Here is a 15,086-nt window from a genome sequence, read left to right on the forward strand (position 1 = left end):
TAACACAACAGTTTACTCTGATTGATGGCACTGTAGAGAACACACTTTCCACAATTATGGATGGTACTGTCTACCTGCAGACGCAAGGGTCAGTGAAGGAGGAGGGGGCGGAACTGCTCCAGGCACTGAAACTGAGATTCCACCTGCAGCCCCTGGAGGAGCACAGCAGAGCAGGTGGTGCCTGAGAGGAGCCTGAGGGAGACCTGTGGGAAGAGGGCCCTGCCCCAGGCTGGAGCAGCCTGTCCCTGAAGGACTGCACCCCACAGAAGAGTGACCCAATGTCTGAGGGGTGCTGTGGCCCATGGGATGGACTCACGTTGGAGAAGTTCATGGAGAACTGAATCCCACAGGAGAGACCTTACAGTGCAGCAAGAGAAGCCCCAGGTGATAAACTGGTTTATATTGATAAACGCCCATTACCTGTCTCCTTGCACTGCTGGGGAAGAAGGTAGATGGAAGGAGGGAATAGGGTGGAAAGGTGTTTCTAAGGGTTTGTTTTACATTATCCTGATCTGATTTTGCTAATAATAAATTCACTTCACATGTCTAAGTTGAACCCGTTTTGGCTCTGCTGGCATTTGGTGAGTGATCTGTCCTGGTCCTTATCCCAACCCATGGACCCCTCCTTACATTTTCTCTCCTCTGTGCAGTTGCAGAGAGGAGTCACAGCAGCTTGGGTGAGGGCCAGCACCAACCCACTACAGACACATTTGCAAGTTCAGGAAAAAACACCAAAACACCCCCAAAACCTCAAATTATACCACGTAAAAACTAGCCCTGCAAGCCTAATAGATTAACTCTCTAAAGTATGTATTTGAGTGCCAGAAGCTCAGGTTCTTCTTTGCAATACCAAATGCAGGTTCATAGGTATTTTTAAGGCCCCTTAAGATAGAATCCAACTGTTGCTCCATTATTTCCTCAGTATTGTCACAAGAAAACTAACCACAATAATTAATTAACTTACAGGAACACTACAGAAATGGTACAGTCAAGACATGAGTTAAAAAATGTGATACTTATAAATTGTGTATATTTGATTCAGAAACCTAAACAGTGAATTAAGACTGATTCTCCATAATGTCAATTTTTCAAGTATATTTACAAATGTCAAAGATTTGAATGGATAGATCTCCATCCAGCTGTCATGAATGTCTCACACACCTGTTTGAGGATCCTGGCTAAAGATCCTTGATCCATTTTGCTAGTGACTGCATCTTTCCTCAGTCTTGCTGCTACAGTTCCAAGATAGTCAAGAGATGCAACTCTTAATGCCATTTCTGTGGATTTGTTACTGAACTGGTGAACCTAAGAAAAGCAGAATAGACATTTAAAAACAGATATTTATTTATGCCACAGAGATTCTTCTCACAAAAGATTGCTTTACCTTATTAAAATTTCCACCTAACTTCCATATTGCATAAAATTATATAATTTACTATTACATCACACATACATTACTTACTTTATATAAATATTTCTTTTTTATTGGGTCTCTCTTGCTCCACAAATATGTCTGTCAGAGGTTTTTTAAATGCATATTTTCGTTACACAAACTGGACAACTAGAACAGCGTATCTCCAACATCAGAGATTTTAAACACCATAATGCTAGCTCCTCATTATTCACACAAATATAAAGCTACATTTTACCAAGAACAAGACCATACAATACTTTTTCAAGAAGCAGCTCAAATTACTGTATTAATTACATTACAATACTGAAGAGAAACACTCAAAAAACACACTAACAAACATTCCCATTCTGTAAAATGTCATAAGCATTTGCTGTAGTTGTAAAAAACCAAATACTGAGTTGTTTTCTGCTTCTGTGCCAAGGGAATAGTCCAGAGGAGATACTTAATACATATAATTACAGCTGTTAGGCTGACTTTATTACAAATAAATATATGCACTTATAAGATGCTATGAAATGACACTTTTTAATGTTGAAAATATAATCAAATAGTGAAACTAGACTTCCAAGAGAAACTATACACACTATTTTTAAAAAGTTCTATATGACTGATCCTCTAAACAAAATTCTATTATTTATGTATTGCATAGTAATGTTACATGCAAGGAAATCCTTACATGCTGCATGTGTGTCAACAATCAGAAAGCATTCCTACAGTAGTAATGTTTATTTAGCAGAAATAAACAAGTCTTCATTGTAATAAGAAATTAATTAATATAGGTAAAAACAAGAATCCCTTACCAAGAGCCTTCCTAGTAAACTAAGTAGCAACTCTGCAGCTGGCCATTCTGGTTTATTGACTGTTGAAAGAAGATCTTGAATAAAGTTCTCAAACAGTGGCCTGTAATCTTCCTCCCCTTGTTTACTGCCACACCTGTTAACATGAAAATACTTTTTGTAAGCAAATTTAACAGCCATATAAAGTTTTTTATTCTGATCTAAACAGAAATATTTCTATGTTTAATCAGAAAAACCAGCTTTATGCAATTCCAAGAAAACAAATCTGAAATACTAGCAGAAAATTTGTTTTATTCATCTGTAGAGAAATAGCTTAAACAGTTATCCCTCCAAGTTGCACTGGAAATAAAGTATCTAATCCATGACAGCAGAATTTTGTTGCTAAGATTTTTATTTTTAGCTGTATTAAATCTGTATTAACTTGGATAGACAAAGTAAGTAGAATTATAAAAATGAAGCTAGAGTAGGATATTTAAAAGTTGGTGTGTTTATAGTCTTTAAGCTTGGTTTCATTTATCTGATAGTGAAGCACATCTCAGTATTATGCTTCACAAAGGTTACAATCAGAATGCTAAAAGAACACCAGTCAAACAACCAACAAACCAAACCAACAATAAAAAGGCACCAAAAGTTAACATACCTGATACTTTTTGACTTCTATATATCATCCCTAAGTTTAACATCAGAAGCGTGCAATTGCTAGATGGCTTATTAAATAGCTTTTCAGCTTTAGGTGAAAAAGTGTAATTAGTTCAATACCAACCTAAAGACTTGTTCTTTGAAATCTTACAGTTAATTCAGGTATATTTTTTATTCCTCTTCGAGCTATTGACACTCTTAACTTTAGCTCAGTGAAAATAATTTTTGGCTTTTTATATCTGATGACCAAATCAGCATGACTTCACCTCTTAAATATTTGCTCGGCCTTCTCTTCCAGGCTTCAGGTATGTTAGAAAGCCATAATAAAGGAATCCTACATGAACTGTGAGACACCTTCTTAAATGTATGAAGACCACTGCAGAATTTCTCTTCCATAAACATTTTTGTCTAGGCAAGAGGCTCTTAGGCATTTATAAAGTATATTATTATAAATAACTTTATGAATAGGCATTTATCACTGTTCAGTGGTCAGGTTTCAAAGAATTCATTTGGAGCTGGGTTTACCAATATAATAAAGAATGCAACAGTACTTACTTCTTAAGAAAAATAGAAAGGAAATTTTGTGCTGTCCTCATGGCTGTTTCATATGAGTTGGTAATAAGCACATCTTGATCCACCTAAAAATAACAAGACACATTTGTCCATTATCTCAGCATAGATCTATGATTTCCAGATCAGCATTTCTTATGCATCAGAAAATTACAATGCTTGATTACTACAACACTGTAGTAATGTAGTATACCTATGAACACACATAAGTAATTTCTGCATAAAAAAAGGCTTTTAAAAATATCTTACTTTCTTGTTTGATTCCTCCTCTGAATTAGAATCCTTGTCTGCTGATGGTAAGTGCACCACACACTGAATAAGTTGCAGAACTAGTGCTGTTACCATCTGAATGTACATAGGCTCTCCATCAGTGTCACTGCTGTTTAACCTGTTAATAACAAAAGACAGTTTTAACACTAAAAGGACAAAACGCAAGAAAAGTTTTTGCTCCTAAGTAGAATCTTTCAAAAATTATTTGAAAGATAGATATTTCACAGCTAGAAATCCACATTCAAGACATTAATCTAATAATTTGCTTCTTTTTATGCAGTGTAACATTTGACCTAACAAAACCAGTAAGTATTGTTCTTGCAAAGAAGAGGTGACCTGAAACAGCACACAGTTCACTGGCTGAAACAGCTATAGGAATATTTAATAAAACCAACATCTACCTGCTAAAATACTTAATAATAAGCTCATTATGTATAACATTGTGTTCGCTCCAACACAACACAACAAAACACACCAAACTGTTGCTGTAATAATTTTTCTGTAGTATTTAATGTATGTGAAATGTATAGGACTTTCAGAAAAGAGAAGATAATGACCATGACCTAGACTGACTTTTACAAGGGCTACACCTACAATAATCTACAGCAGCATTACATACTACAAACTTCAGCAGGCAACTATTTTAAGTTGGTAAGAAGACCATGTTTCTCCCTGATGTAACCTCAGAAATAGTATGAGTTTACTGCCCATACACACACCAATGCCATCTTATTGCTACACTTAACAACATCAAAAGGTGGTAAACCCTGATGTATGAGATGATATGGATATGAAACTGATTCCCTTTGTGAAAAGAGTGCTCTGAGTGTATCCTCAAAGCAATTCAGTCAAAATTTTCCTACAAAGATTTAGCAATGAAGAAATTATGTAACTCCATACAAACAGAATTAAAGAATTGACCTACAAAAAATAATCCTCAACACACACTAATATTACACCCATTCACATTTTAAGTGAGAAAAATAATGTTTCAAGTATGTTTGTAAGTAGACACTAAAGTGATAGCATAAAATCGAGTAATTATTACAAGATATTTGTTGAACAATTTGTTTTGAAATCTCAACCTGCAAAAATCTTACATTTACAAAACTATAAATGCCATAGTCTACAAGTTATTATTTACATCAGAAGTTACCTGAAGTTTCTCAAACTCCTCTTGCTAGTTGGTAGCCGTGCAAGGGAAGTGAAAATTTCTTCTAATATTAGCTGTCTGTGTTTTTCATACCGGGAAAACACCTATTTAATAGTTACACGATTATTAGACACTGATTTACTGTTACATAAAATATAGCTTTTTAAATATATTGTAAATAATTATATGACAGCATACACTTCACATGACTCTCCAATAAATTACAATACACCTCATTGTTAATGAGTTGCTTTCTCAATGCAAGTATTTCTTTAAAAAATATATAAAAACTTTTCCAAATAGAGAATTTAAAAAAATCTTTATATAACAGAAATGTGTAAATATTGGTCTTGAAAATACCTTCTATTTAAAATATTTTTGTCAATGATATAACACACTATACAGGAAAGTCAAACAGTATAATACTAAGTATTTGGACTTGGTATTTATTTCTCTCAGTACAAAGAAAAACTCTGTTGTAACACAATTTATGTGAACACATACTCTGTTGCAGAGTACATTTGAGAAAACAGTTTTACTTCATATGCCAGGCTTTAATGTTAATGCCTGACATGATATGTTCTTTCAATTTTCAGAATCAGAACTGTTGGTTTTGCCTCCCCTTTTGTTTGGGCGGAATACTGAAGTATATAATTCTTACAATGATTAAAATCTCCCACTTGAACAAGGACATTTGTGTTCCACTACATTTTTCCTGAAATAATATTTTACCTATGCTGAGATTTTTTTTAGATAGTCACCTGTTCTGAGGAAAATAATTTGTTCTATTATACAGAAATACCATACTAGTTCTATGACTTATTGCATAAGTTGAAATCTGAACACAGGAAATAATGAAAACCACATAGCTAGGATTCACATTTTTAAAAAAAGAGATTTCTTAAAATAAAAAAGGGACAGGTAAGAGGAAGGAGTTTGTGTTTACACTTTAACTGACAATCAAAATTAAGAAGCCTCTTGCTTGAAGTAGGCAATTTCTTTCTATACAGTACTCTGCAAATACGAGCAGCTCAGGTAGATACAACACTATTTCCGTATTATGATATCAAACTGTAAAACCATGAAAGAATAGCATTAATTCTACAGTCCAATTCTCTACCAGACAGAAAATACAACCTACATAAATGCCCTAAGAAATCTCAGCAGGACATACACAAGAACCCACAAATTAGAAAGTACTTACTGCAGTCACTAGTTTGATGGCACATAACTGTAGCTCACTGACATTTTCTACAAAGAAAGGTGTTATTCCCATCGATGACACCTATCAATGGATAGAAGTTATTTTAAGTATATAGGACTAACAAACTGGTAATTAGGCAGTTTCACAAGTTATTCATTCATTCAGCAGGTTATTCATTCAGCAGGTAAGGAATTCAATAATTACTTCATATTATTTGCAAATAAAGTTATTAAGTTAAGGCACAGGTCTTATGAGGAGTGGCTGAGAGGGTATCAGACTTAGTGTGGAGAAGGGGAAGCTCCAAGGGAGGCCTTATAGTCCTCTACAACCCCCTGAAAGGAGTGTGTAGCCAGGTGAGACTGGTCTCTTCTCCCAGTTAACAAGGGACAAGACAAAGGAAAGGGGTCATGAGTTGTGCCAGGGATGGTATAGATTGGATTTTAAGTGCCCATGGAAGCAGTACAGCCAACATCCCCATAGACATTTGAAAGACATGTAGATAGAATGTTCAAGGACATGGTTTTAGTGGTGCACTTGGCAGTTTAGACCTGATGTTCTTAAGGATCTTTTCCAGTGTAGATGATTCTACTCTATACTTCAATACAAGCAGGTTAAACTTTTCTTAAATGCAGAAGAGAAGATGCAAATGACATACTACACAACAAACTAGCTGCTCTGATGTTAAGAATTCAAGAGCTTGTACTGATTTCAAACTTCATGTCCCTGAGACAATTATACTTCACATTTACTTTAGGAAAAGCAAAGCTCACATTTTTGGACAGGAATTCTGAAAAAACCTACCTGAAGAATAGTTGTATCAGTGAGAAGCTGTATCTCCAGCAACTCTGACAAGCTGCTGACAATGTCACAAACTTTGTTATACAACATCACTATAACTCTTTGCTTGTGGGTGGAACACTTGGCACGTTTTGCTTTTGAACTTAAAACACCACCTAGAAAATAAAACACATATTCATTAAAGATGATCTTCCTCACAAAGTGCCCCCAAAACAACTGCATGACTACAGCTTTGCAAAAGCAGTTTGGAAAAACTACTCAGTAGCATCAGCTTAAAAGCAGGAATTTCACATGATAAATATTTTTCATAATTACTCTAAATGCTGGACCTGTGATTTTAAAAAAGGATCTTGAAATTGGAGCCATGCATCTGTAGGTATGTCTATGAAAACAAAAGGCTAGAAGCAAAATAGTTTTCCTTGAAACAAATCATTATATATATGGCTATACATGGCTAGTCGTATTACATATTACTATGAAATCACTTATTTCAACACATAGTAACTATACATAAAAGTTGAACTTAAAACTTCTAAATACTTTAGACTAAATACTTTGGTTACATTGACATTATTACAGTAAACCAAGGTGCTACATGACTAAGTTCTTCAGACGACACATTTCATTGTTTTTTTACTCTGTTTCATCTTCCTCAAACTAACAGCGCATTAATTCAGGATACTGTATGTGATAAGAAAGGACTATCAGTATAAAAGCTGCATACAAAAATTCTTATTTCAGAAAGTCATTCATCACCATACAATAGATGACTGACTTTTTATAGCTTTTAATATGGAAAGATTTCTTAGCATACTAACCACCATGAGGATCCACTCTATACACAGGATCATACTGAGGATAGAGAGTGTTCTGCAAATGAAATTTTGTGTACTGAATAACTCTTTCTATTACATCCTCAATATATACAGCTTTAGGCATATTTGGTGATGTCATAATATTGATAGCAGTAAGACAAGCATCAGCAGATTTTGTCACTCTTTCCATAATAAGATCTCGCCATAATCTCTCCTCATCTTCAGTGTCATTATTCTGCAACAGGCAAGAAAAACAGGAGAGTATGAACAAGAAATCAAATTTTTATTCTGACCAAGTTAAAGAAAATAACATTACATTAATATGCTTACATAACATTCGTGTATAAAATATTGTATTTCCTTTATGATACTAAAATAATTTATTTTAAAAATCAAGTAATATTTGTTTTACTAGCAACAAGTTTGTAATCTCTCTCTAAGCTACTGGTCTTCAAAGTCCTGTATTCTGTATTCTTCTGTTAGAACACAAAGAAGGTTTCTGTGTCTCATTGGGAAGCACTATGAGGGAAGAGTGCTGCATGCTGTATTTAAGACCAATGTACATTAAGCAAAATCTAATTCCTTCATCTGGTGTTGTCTTCAGTGGTATCAGTTGCTGCTTTGATCCATTTGATTTCTGCCACTAGAGGGAATTCTTATACAAAAAGACTGTTGCAAGTCCATGAAATCTGTAAGTACACAACTTTTTCTGCTTCATGGACCAATACACCTACTATCAACCTCTTATCAAAAATGTTCTTTTAGATTACCATAGGATACTGAGTCTCTGTATTACTGTGTTTATATGAGGTACCAAAACAAACATAGATGAGGTTAAATATGACCATCCAGCACAACTTAAATACTGTAATAACATTATTACAGCAGAGCTAGGTAGAATTTATCATAGCTTCTCTGGTACAGACAGAGCCTCCAGAGAAAAAGGGTCTTTACTACCTATATGATACCACACTTCAACACTGTTGGCTTTCCTTGTGAAGATCAGAGGTCAGTGAAACTGTAACAGCTTTTTGCCTTAGGGGTAAGAGAACTTGAACCAATAGAACAGTGCATTATATTCATGATATACATAGAGAATCAACAAAAATCTGCAAATCAAGAGGTCCCTGAAAACTTCCCAGATACAATGGCTTTTTGGAATTTGCTACGTACACAAATGACACCTTAAGGGAAAAAAAAGTGTTTCCCCTAATTATCATGGAAATGAAATTAATATTAAAGCATCCTCTGCCTGTGAAAAATACACTGACATGGAGGTAAGATATTTTCACTGCACTGGAAAAGTAGCAACCTTAAATCTTAGGAGAGACTTTCTTTGCCACAATTATTTGAATAATTTTTAATAGTTTTAAGAAAATCTAAAACTAGTTGGTTTTTTTGGGTTTTTTTAAGTTTCTTTTTTTTATCCAAGTTTGCCTCTGAATTGCAAGCACTGGACAATTTAATTAACTTCTAAATAATTTTGAATTTTACTTCAAAAAACTAAAAGAAAAATATCACTTTATAATCATTAACATAAAGACTTCATCACAATGAAGTAAACCAGGTAAACCAGTACTTCCTTTTTATGTATTTTTGTATTGCCCAAGACATTCAGAACCATATAGTGAAACTTTGAAACCCCTACAAACTATCTAGATGAAAGTATTTAGGTATCAATAATGTGTCTGGTTTTCATGTGCAAGTTCAAATTCTTCCTTTCTGATATAAACTACGACTCTCTTATTTCTACAGATGAGGAGGTTTTTTTCTTTAAAATTCAATTCTAATCTTGCTGCAATATTGCATTGAATAGAAAGTGTATAAATAAATACATTAAATGTGAAATATGGAACATCAGCCTCATAAAACCTCAAAATCTTTGAGCAGTTTTAGGTATACCTGGGAAAAAACCCATCCTAAAATACTAAACTTCCTGTTAATTTTATTTATATTAACATTGTCACTTTGTAGTGTAAGAACACTTAAATCTTAAACTTCCTCCTTAATGCTCAGGAGAAAGATAGACTCTATATGAAAACTGCAGTATCTCTTCCATTTTGTAAGGATGTTTTATGGACACACAACAAAGAAATGTCCAATAATGCAAATTACACCAGAATTACCATGAATATTTCAAGATGACTATAGTATCTAAAATGAAACAAAAAAAAATACAGTTGCTCCCAATATGTCTGTTAGTTGTCACTGCTATAATAAAACATAGTAATGACAACTACGAAAATGAAAGTGACAACTATAAAAAATCACAATTAATTGAATTTTGCTTCAAGTATTAAAATTTGGCAAATTTTTATCACAGACATTATATCAGCCCTTTCACACACATACAGAGTATTTGAATCTATCACTAAATAGGACTCAAGTGAAGAAAACTATTCTGCACAATGGAGTGAAATTATGAAATTTCAAACTCACGTGGTTAAGTAAAGTAGAAAGCTTGGATCCATCTTGAATATTCTTCTCCAAAATATTCAGAACTTTTACTGTTTTATCTGTTGAGAGCTAAAACAAATAAAGAACAGGTCAAACAAGTTCAGGAATAGAAATTATTCCAAATTGCTGAAAAGAACATTGAGGAATGAAGGACAGAGCTTGTACAATCTAAATTGTTTCAACTGTAAGGGATTTGGCATAAGGAAAATGCAGATACTATAATGGAAACAGGCAAAATATATTCCAGGACTGCAATTAAACTGCATTTTCAACTAACAAAATCTACAGAAACAAATTTTTAAATTGCCTGTCACTAATCTTGTGTAGTTATTTACTTCTAGAAATAGAAATTTACCAAATCCATGTATAATCTACAAATTCTAACTGACCATATAGAGCTTTGTTAGGAGAAAATCCATACTGCATAATCAAGCAGAAATTAATTTCCTGATACTTGAAAGATAATAAAAGGGAAACATATTCTTAATATCATTGTTAACTTCAAAGAAGTAGCATGTTGAAAAAAGTAAACTTACTAATCTTAATTAATCTAACAAGTCTGATTAAATAATTTGTGGAATATGTTAACCTTGTAGAGAGCCAGTTTCTCTCATCTGAATACTATTCACCATTGGAAGCAACAAAAAATTGATTTTATATAGATATGTATGTATGTGTATGTATGTGTGAAAAACCTGGAGAAGAGGTTAACAGTGAGAATGATCAGGAAAGAGAAATGATCACGCCACCCACAAACTACAAAGGAAGGTAGGGAGATTGAAGGAAAATCCAGGAGGAATATCAAAAGTTTGGATTACAGAAGTTTGGAATAATCCAGAGTAATTATAATAATACATGGTTTCACACACACTCCACAAACCTGAGTGGTCAAGAGCAGGAAAAGAGTTTTATATTAAACTGCCCAAAGCCAAGAGCTCCAGGAAGATAAAAGAAAATCAAGAACACTGTTTCTAGAGGTGAGACATCAACAAGTTTGCCCCAGCAAAAGTTCCCCTCGCTGACTGAGAAAGGGCAGGACACAGAGGAGGACCTTTCAGCAAAAATGTCTCAGCCTCAGAAAGAGTAACAGTTAGGATGTTGCAACTACCTAAGCGCTTCAGCTGAGTGAGCAGAAGCTCTGCTGTTCTTCTGGTCCATGCGCCTTTGAAGAGGGTGGAATGTCATTACAGAAAAAGTAAGTTTTTTATGCTAATGAATATTTTATGTTCCAAAAAAGTTAGAGTATGAAGAGGTACCTTGTCCATAATGCCCATTGCCTTGATTTTCGCAGATTCACTACCCAACTCACTAAGCTGATGTTTGCCCAGTAGCAATTCCTGTGGAATCTCATCATCATCACCTTAAAAAAAAGAAAAAGTAAAAAATTAACAGTCTTATTTCTCCTAAGACTTCTAGGAAATCAGTATTTTTTTATTCCAATAAGAATACGCTAACGGAAAAAGAGAGCTGATTGTCCAAATAGCCAGCATCTAATGGCTCCAAGTAATTAGAATCTAACAAAGACTGATAATTACACCTTTTGCTTGTGTTGAAACAATGAACACGTGTTAAGTATGACTTACCATGCCAATGGTTCTGAAACCCCATTTAAGAGCCTAACATGAGGCATGCACTTCTGAAAATCACAAACTAAAAATTTTTAAAATATCAAACCCCATTCATTGCAGTACTTCTGCCATAATTTTCAATTCAGTAGAATAAATCTTTAACTGTAGCCCTGAAGTTCAAATCTGGGCAAGAGCAATAAATGAAAAACACATATTAAATTAAGCACCTTGAGATAATCTGAGTCTTAACTGTAACCTTAGACAAAAATCACATTACCAGACACAGAAAGATCCAATGACTTCACTTCTAAGGTAGCATAAACTATGGCTTTAAAAACTATAGAAACTTGTTTACTATGCCTTTCCCCTTGTTTTAATCCTGTGACAAACACGGTAGGAAAAAAAATTAATTAATATTCCATTATCCATTTCAAAAGAAAGTCACCTTTGGCAACATGAACTACTTTCTTAGACACTTAGCTAAGGAGGCTGTTTTTCCACTGAAATAGGTAAATGATGCAGTGTCTTAGCCATAAATGCACAAGGACTCTGCTGTCTTAATTGAAGAATCATATCTGCAAGTAGCAGATTTGTAATTATGAGCCTCAGACATTGCTAGGAAGAGAACCATATTGTTTACATATTTGACAGAAGGTAACACCCTAATGACATCGCAAAGAAGTATCCTTTCCACTCCAAGGGAACTGGGAAGGATACTCATTATGTTTTATGCCCCTTCTGGATTCTGCAGAGAGGAGGCAGAAGGATCTTCAGGCAGGTAAGGTAAAGGCCACCACTCAAGGTAGAAGCCATATAAATCCAGTAGGCCCTAGCAAGTTTTCACATGAAATTAAGTCACCATGAAGGAACTTCAAAAATACCAATAGTTTTTTCTCGGGTTTCTAATTGGGGTAAGCATTTTGAAGTTTTATGATGCATTTACCAAAAGCTGTAAAATCCATGTCTTCCAGATTTTCCAAAATATTCTCTATTGAAGCAGTAAACCTTTTGAAGGTTGAAGAATCCATCATTTCTGGTGGAAAAAAAAGGAAATTCATAAACAATTATCTTAAATATAAAGCAGAAAATACAAACTGTAGAAAATAAATCTTATAAAATTACCTTCAGGTGTTAGTTTAGGTTCATAAGCTTTCCTCTTCTTTTGTTTTTCTTTCTTCTTCATTTTTCTAGCCACTAATTAAGAGAATAAGAAGTAAAACAAACACTTTCTTAAAACTTCAAGAAAGGATTATTTACATTTCTTACACTTGTATTCAATATTGCATGCAATAATGTCCACTTTAAAATATTAAACATATTCATTAAAAAACACTAGTATTATGGAATAAAATTAAATCCTTATAGTGATCAGTTACCCTCGCTGAGGCTAGGAGGAGGAGAATAATCATCCATATCAGAGTCATCGGGACTGCGATTACGGTAACGGCCACTACCAGAAATCCTCCTTCCTTCGTGGTAATGACCACTTCTCCTATGGTCACCAGAACTTCTCCTGTCATGCTCTTCATACTCCCAAGCTTCATCTCTATCCTTTTTGTGTCTCTTACGAGAAGCTAGAAATAAATGCATTTTCATTTTAAATACAAAACTTACACTTTTAATAGCTCAAAATCAAGCATTTTAAAATATTTGAAAGATGTGCAGATGTAAGATTTAGGGGCATGGTCTAGTAGTGGACTTTACATTAGTTGTAGATTGGATTTGATGGTCAAAAAGATCCTAAATGATTCTATGATTTGCAAGTCCAAAACTCTTCTATAGCTATTCTCCAAATCAAATGGACATTTAGGTTATCAAATACAATTCTGTTACGGATTACTTATTTTAATGTTCTCTTTTGAATTACAGAAAAACCGTGCTTAAAACTGGCAAAGATACCAGAAAACATTTAAAAATATGAATTTACAGCACGTTTGTCTTTTTAAAAGCAGATTAGGCAAAGCTGAACAAATTAAAAAAGTTTCATCCTTTTATAAGAGAATATGGAGATAATTTCCTCAGTTATCAAAATTGTGACTGTTACTGGGTATCCATATTCTGATTCAGTGATTACCTTATCCATCTAACACACCAATGAGTTCCAATGAGACTCGATAATCTATTTTCTAAAAGATATTCTGTTTTGTCAAGACAACTAAAATTTTGCCTTGGTATATACTGCAGGAAATTTGTGTAAAGGAGAAAGCTGGAGTCACAATTCTGGGCCAAACAGCAAGCCTCTACCACAGATAATTATTCTAATTAATTTTCATGAAGGACCATAAAGCCCAGCAAAAGTGAATGTTGAAGAAGCTGGAGCAAATATTGCATAGAGATTTGGAAATAAAATGGGGGAGCAGAATGACAGTTCTCTGTTACTTTCAAAGAAAGTCTTGCATGTTTTGAAGTTGACAGAGTGCTCAGTTTTAAAGAAAAGGAAATGGATGAGCAGGTAGCTTTCTCCACGAAATTAGCCAACTTTCCATTTTTTAACATGATCAGCTAATTGAGCTACCAAAGAGATGTCTTACACAGACTGTATTGCAAATCTCAAAATACTTCCCAAATATCACATTCCAGACTGGCAGTGTTTATTCCCAGTTTATTGCTTCTGGACCTGCATATAACAGTCCTGATATTGTGTGTCTCTACCAAAGTCTCCTTGGCATGACTGTATATAAGGTTGTTTCTGAGCAGAATGGCTCAAAGCATTTATACAGAACTGGAACTGAACTGAAAAGTTCTTACCACAAGCCATTTATTAAGAAACGTAGCATACCAGGCTATAGTCAATAGTCAGCCTAGGATCAGAACTAATAAACATAAACCCCCGAGGGAACAATTCTGTTTTGCAATGAACCCTAGAGGTTTCAAATTCAAAAAATGCAATAGAGGTGGTCCAAGTCTTTAATATAATAACTCAGTTCAGATTTCAAGATTTACTGCACCTGGATCAGACTTCCTTGTGGAAAAGTACAGTCATGCTCAGGATGGCAGAGGTACTAGCACTGCCTAAAATGGTTGAGAGAGTTCACTGTGACTGAAGCAGTGGTGAGCCATCTGGGACCACTCAGTGGGTAGGAAATTGGCTAGATGGTCACACTCAAAGAGTTGCCATCAATGGCTTGATGGTCACATGGAGACCAATGACAAGCGGTGTCCCTCAGGGGTGGGTGTTGGGGCCAGCACTGTAACATCTTGGAGACACTGAGAGTGAGATTGAGGGCACCCTTTGCAAGCTGCAGACGACACAGAGCTGCTGCACTGGAGAGAATGGATACTATCCAGAGGGTGTATCGAGTACCAGGCTCTAGAGGTTAGCTTGTGTGAACTCTTTCACGAGGACATGGAGTCCTAGGACAAGGGGTAGTGAGTTGAAACTGCAAGAGAGCAGGTTTAGA

The 15,086-nt window shown here is 34.7% G+C and overlaps 1 protein-coding gene across 9 annotated transcripts in view; it reads right to left on the reverse strand.

Annotated features, from left to right (window-relative positions):
- NIPBL (NIPBL cohesin loading factor) overlaps positions 1 to 15,086 on the reverse strand; it is a 146,640-nt gene that overhangs the window by 23,749 nt on the left and 107,805 nt on the right. For all 9 annotated transcript variants that reach the window (XM_054652901.2, XM_054652895.2, XM_054652900.2 and 6 more), the window contains 13 exons: positions 13,062 to 13,259; positions 12,808 to 12,879; positions 12,629 to 12,718; positions 11,374 to 11,477; positions 10,100 to 10,186; positions 7,664 to 7,895; positions 6,849 to 7,000; positions 6,048 to 6,128; positions 4,847 to 4,947; positions 3,670 to 3,808; positions 3,406 to 3,488; positions 2,215 to 2,347; positions 1,162 to 1,305 (listed from right to left, as the gene is read on the reverse strand). In XM_054652901.2, coding sequence (XP_054508876.1) covers positions 1,162 to 1,305; positions 2,215 to 2,347; positions 3,406 to 3,488; positions 3,670 to 3,808; positions 4,847 to 4,947; positions 6,048 to 6,128; positions 6,849 to 7,000; positions 7,664 to 7,895; positions 10,100 to 10,186; positions 11,374 to 11,477; positions 12,629 to 12,718; positions 12,808 to 12,879; positions 13,062 to 13,259 — 1,616 coding nt within the window. The remainder of the gene's footprint in view (positions 1 to 1,161; positions 1,306 to 2,214; positions 2,348 to 3,405; positions 3,489 to 3,669; positions 3,809 to 4,846; positions 4,948 to 6,047; positions 6,129 to 6,848; positions 7,001 to 7,663; positions 7,896 to 10,099; positions 10,187 to 11,373; positions 11,478 to 12,628; positions 12,719 to 12,807; positions 12,880 to 13,061; positions 13,260 to 15,086) is intronic.

Source organism: Agelaius phoeniceus, chromosome Z (genome assembly GCF_051311805.1).
Source record: "Agelaius phoeniceus isolate bAgePho1 chromosome Z, bAgePho1.hap1, whole genome shotgun sequence".
Taxonomy (NCBI): Eukaryota; Metazoa; Chordata; class Aves; order Passeriformes; family Icteridae; genus Agelaius; species Agelaius phoeniceus.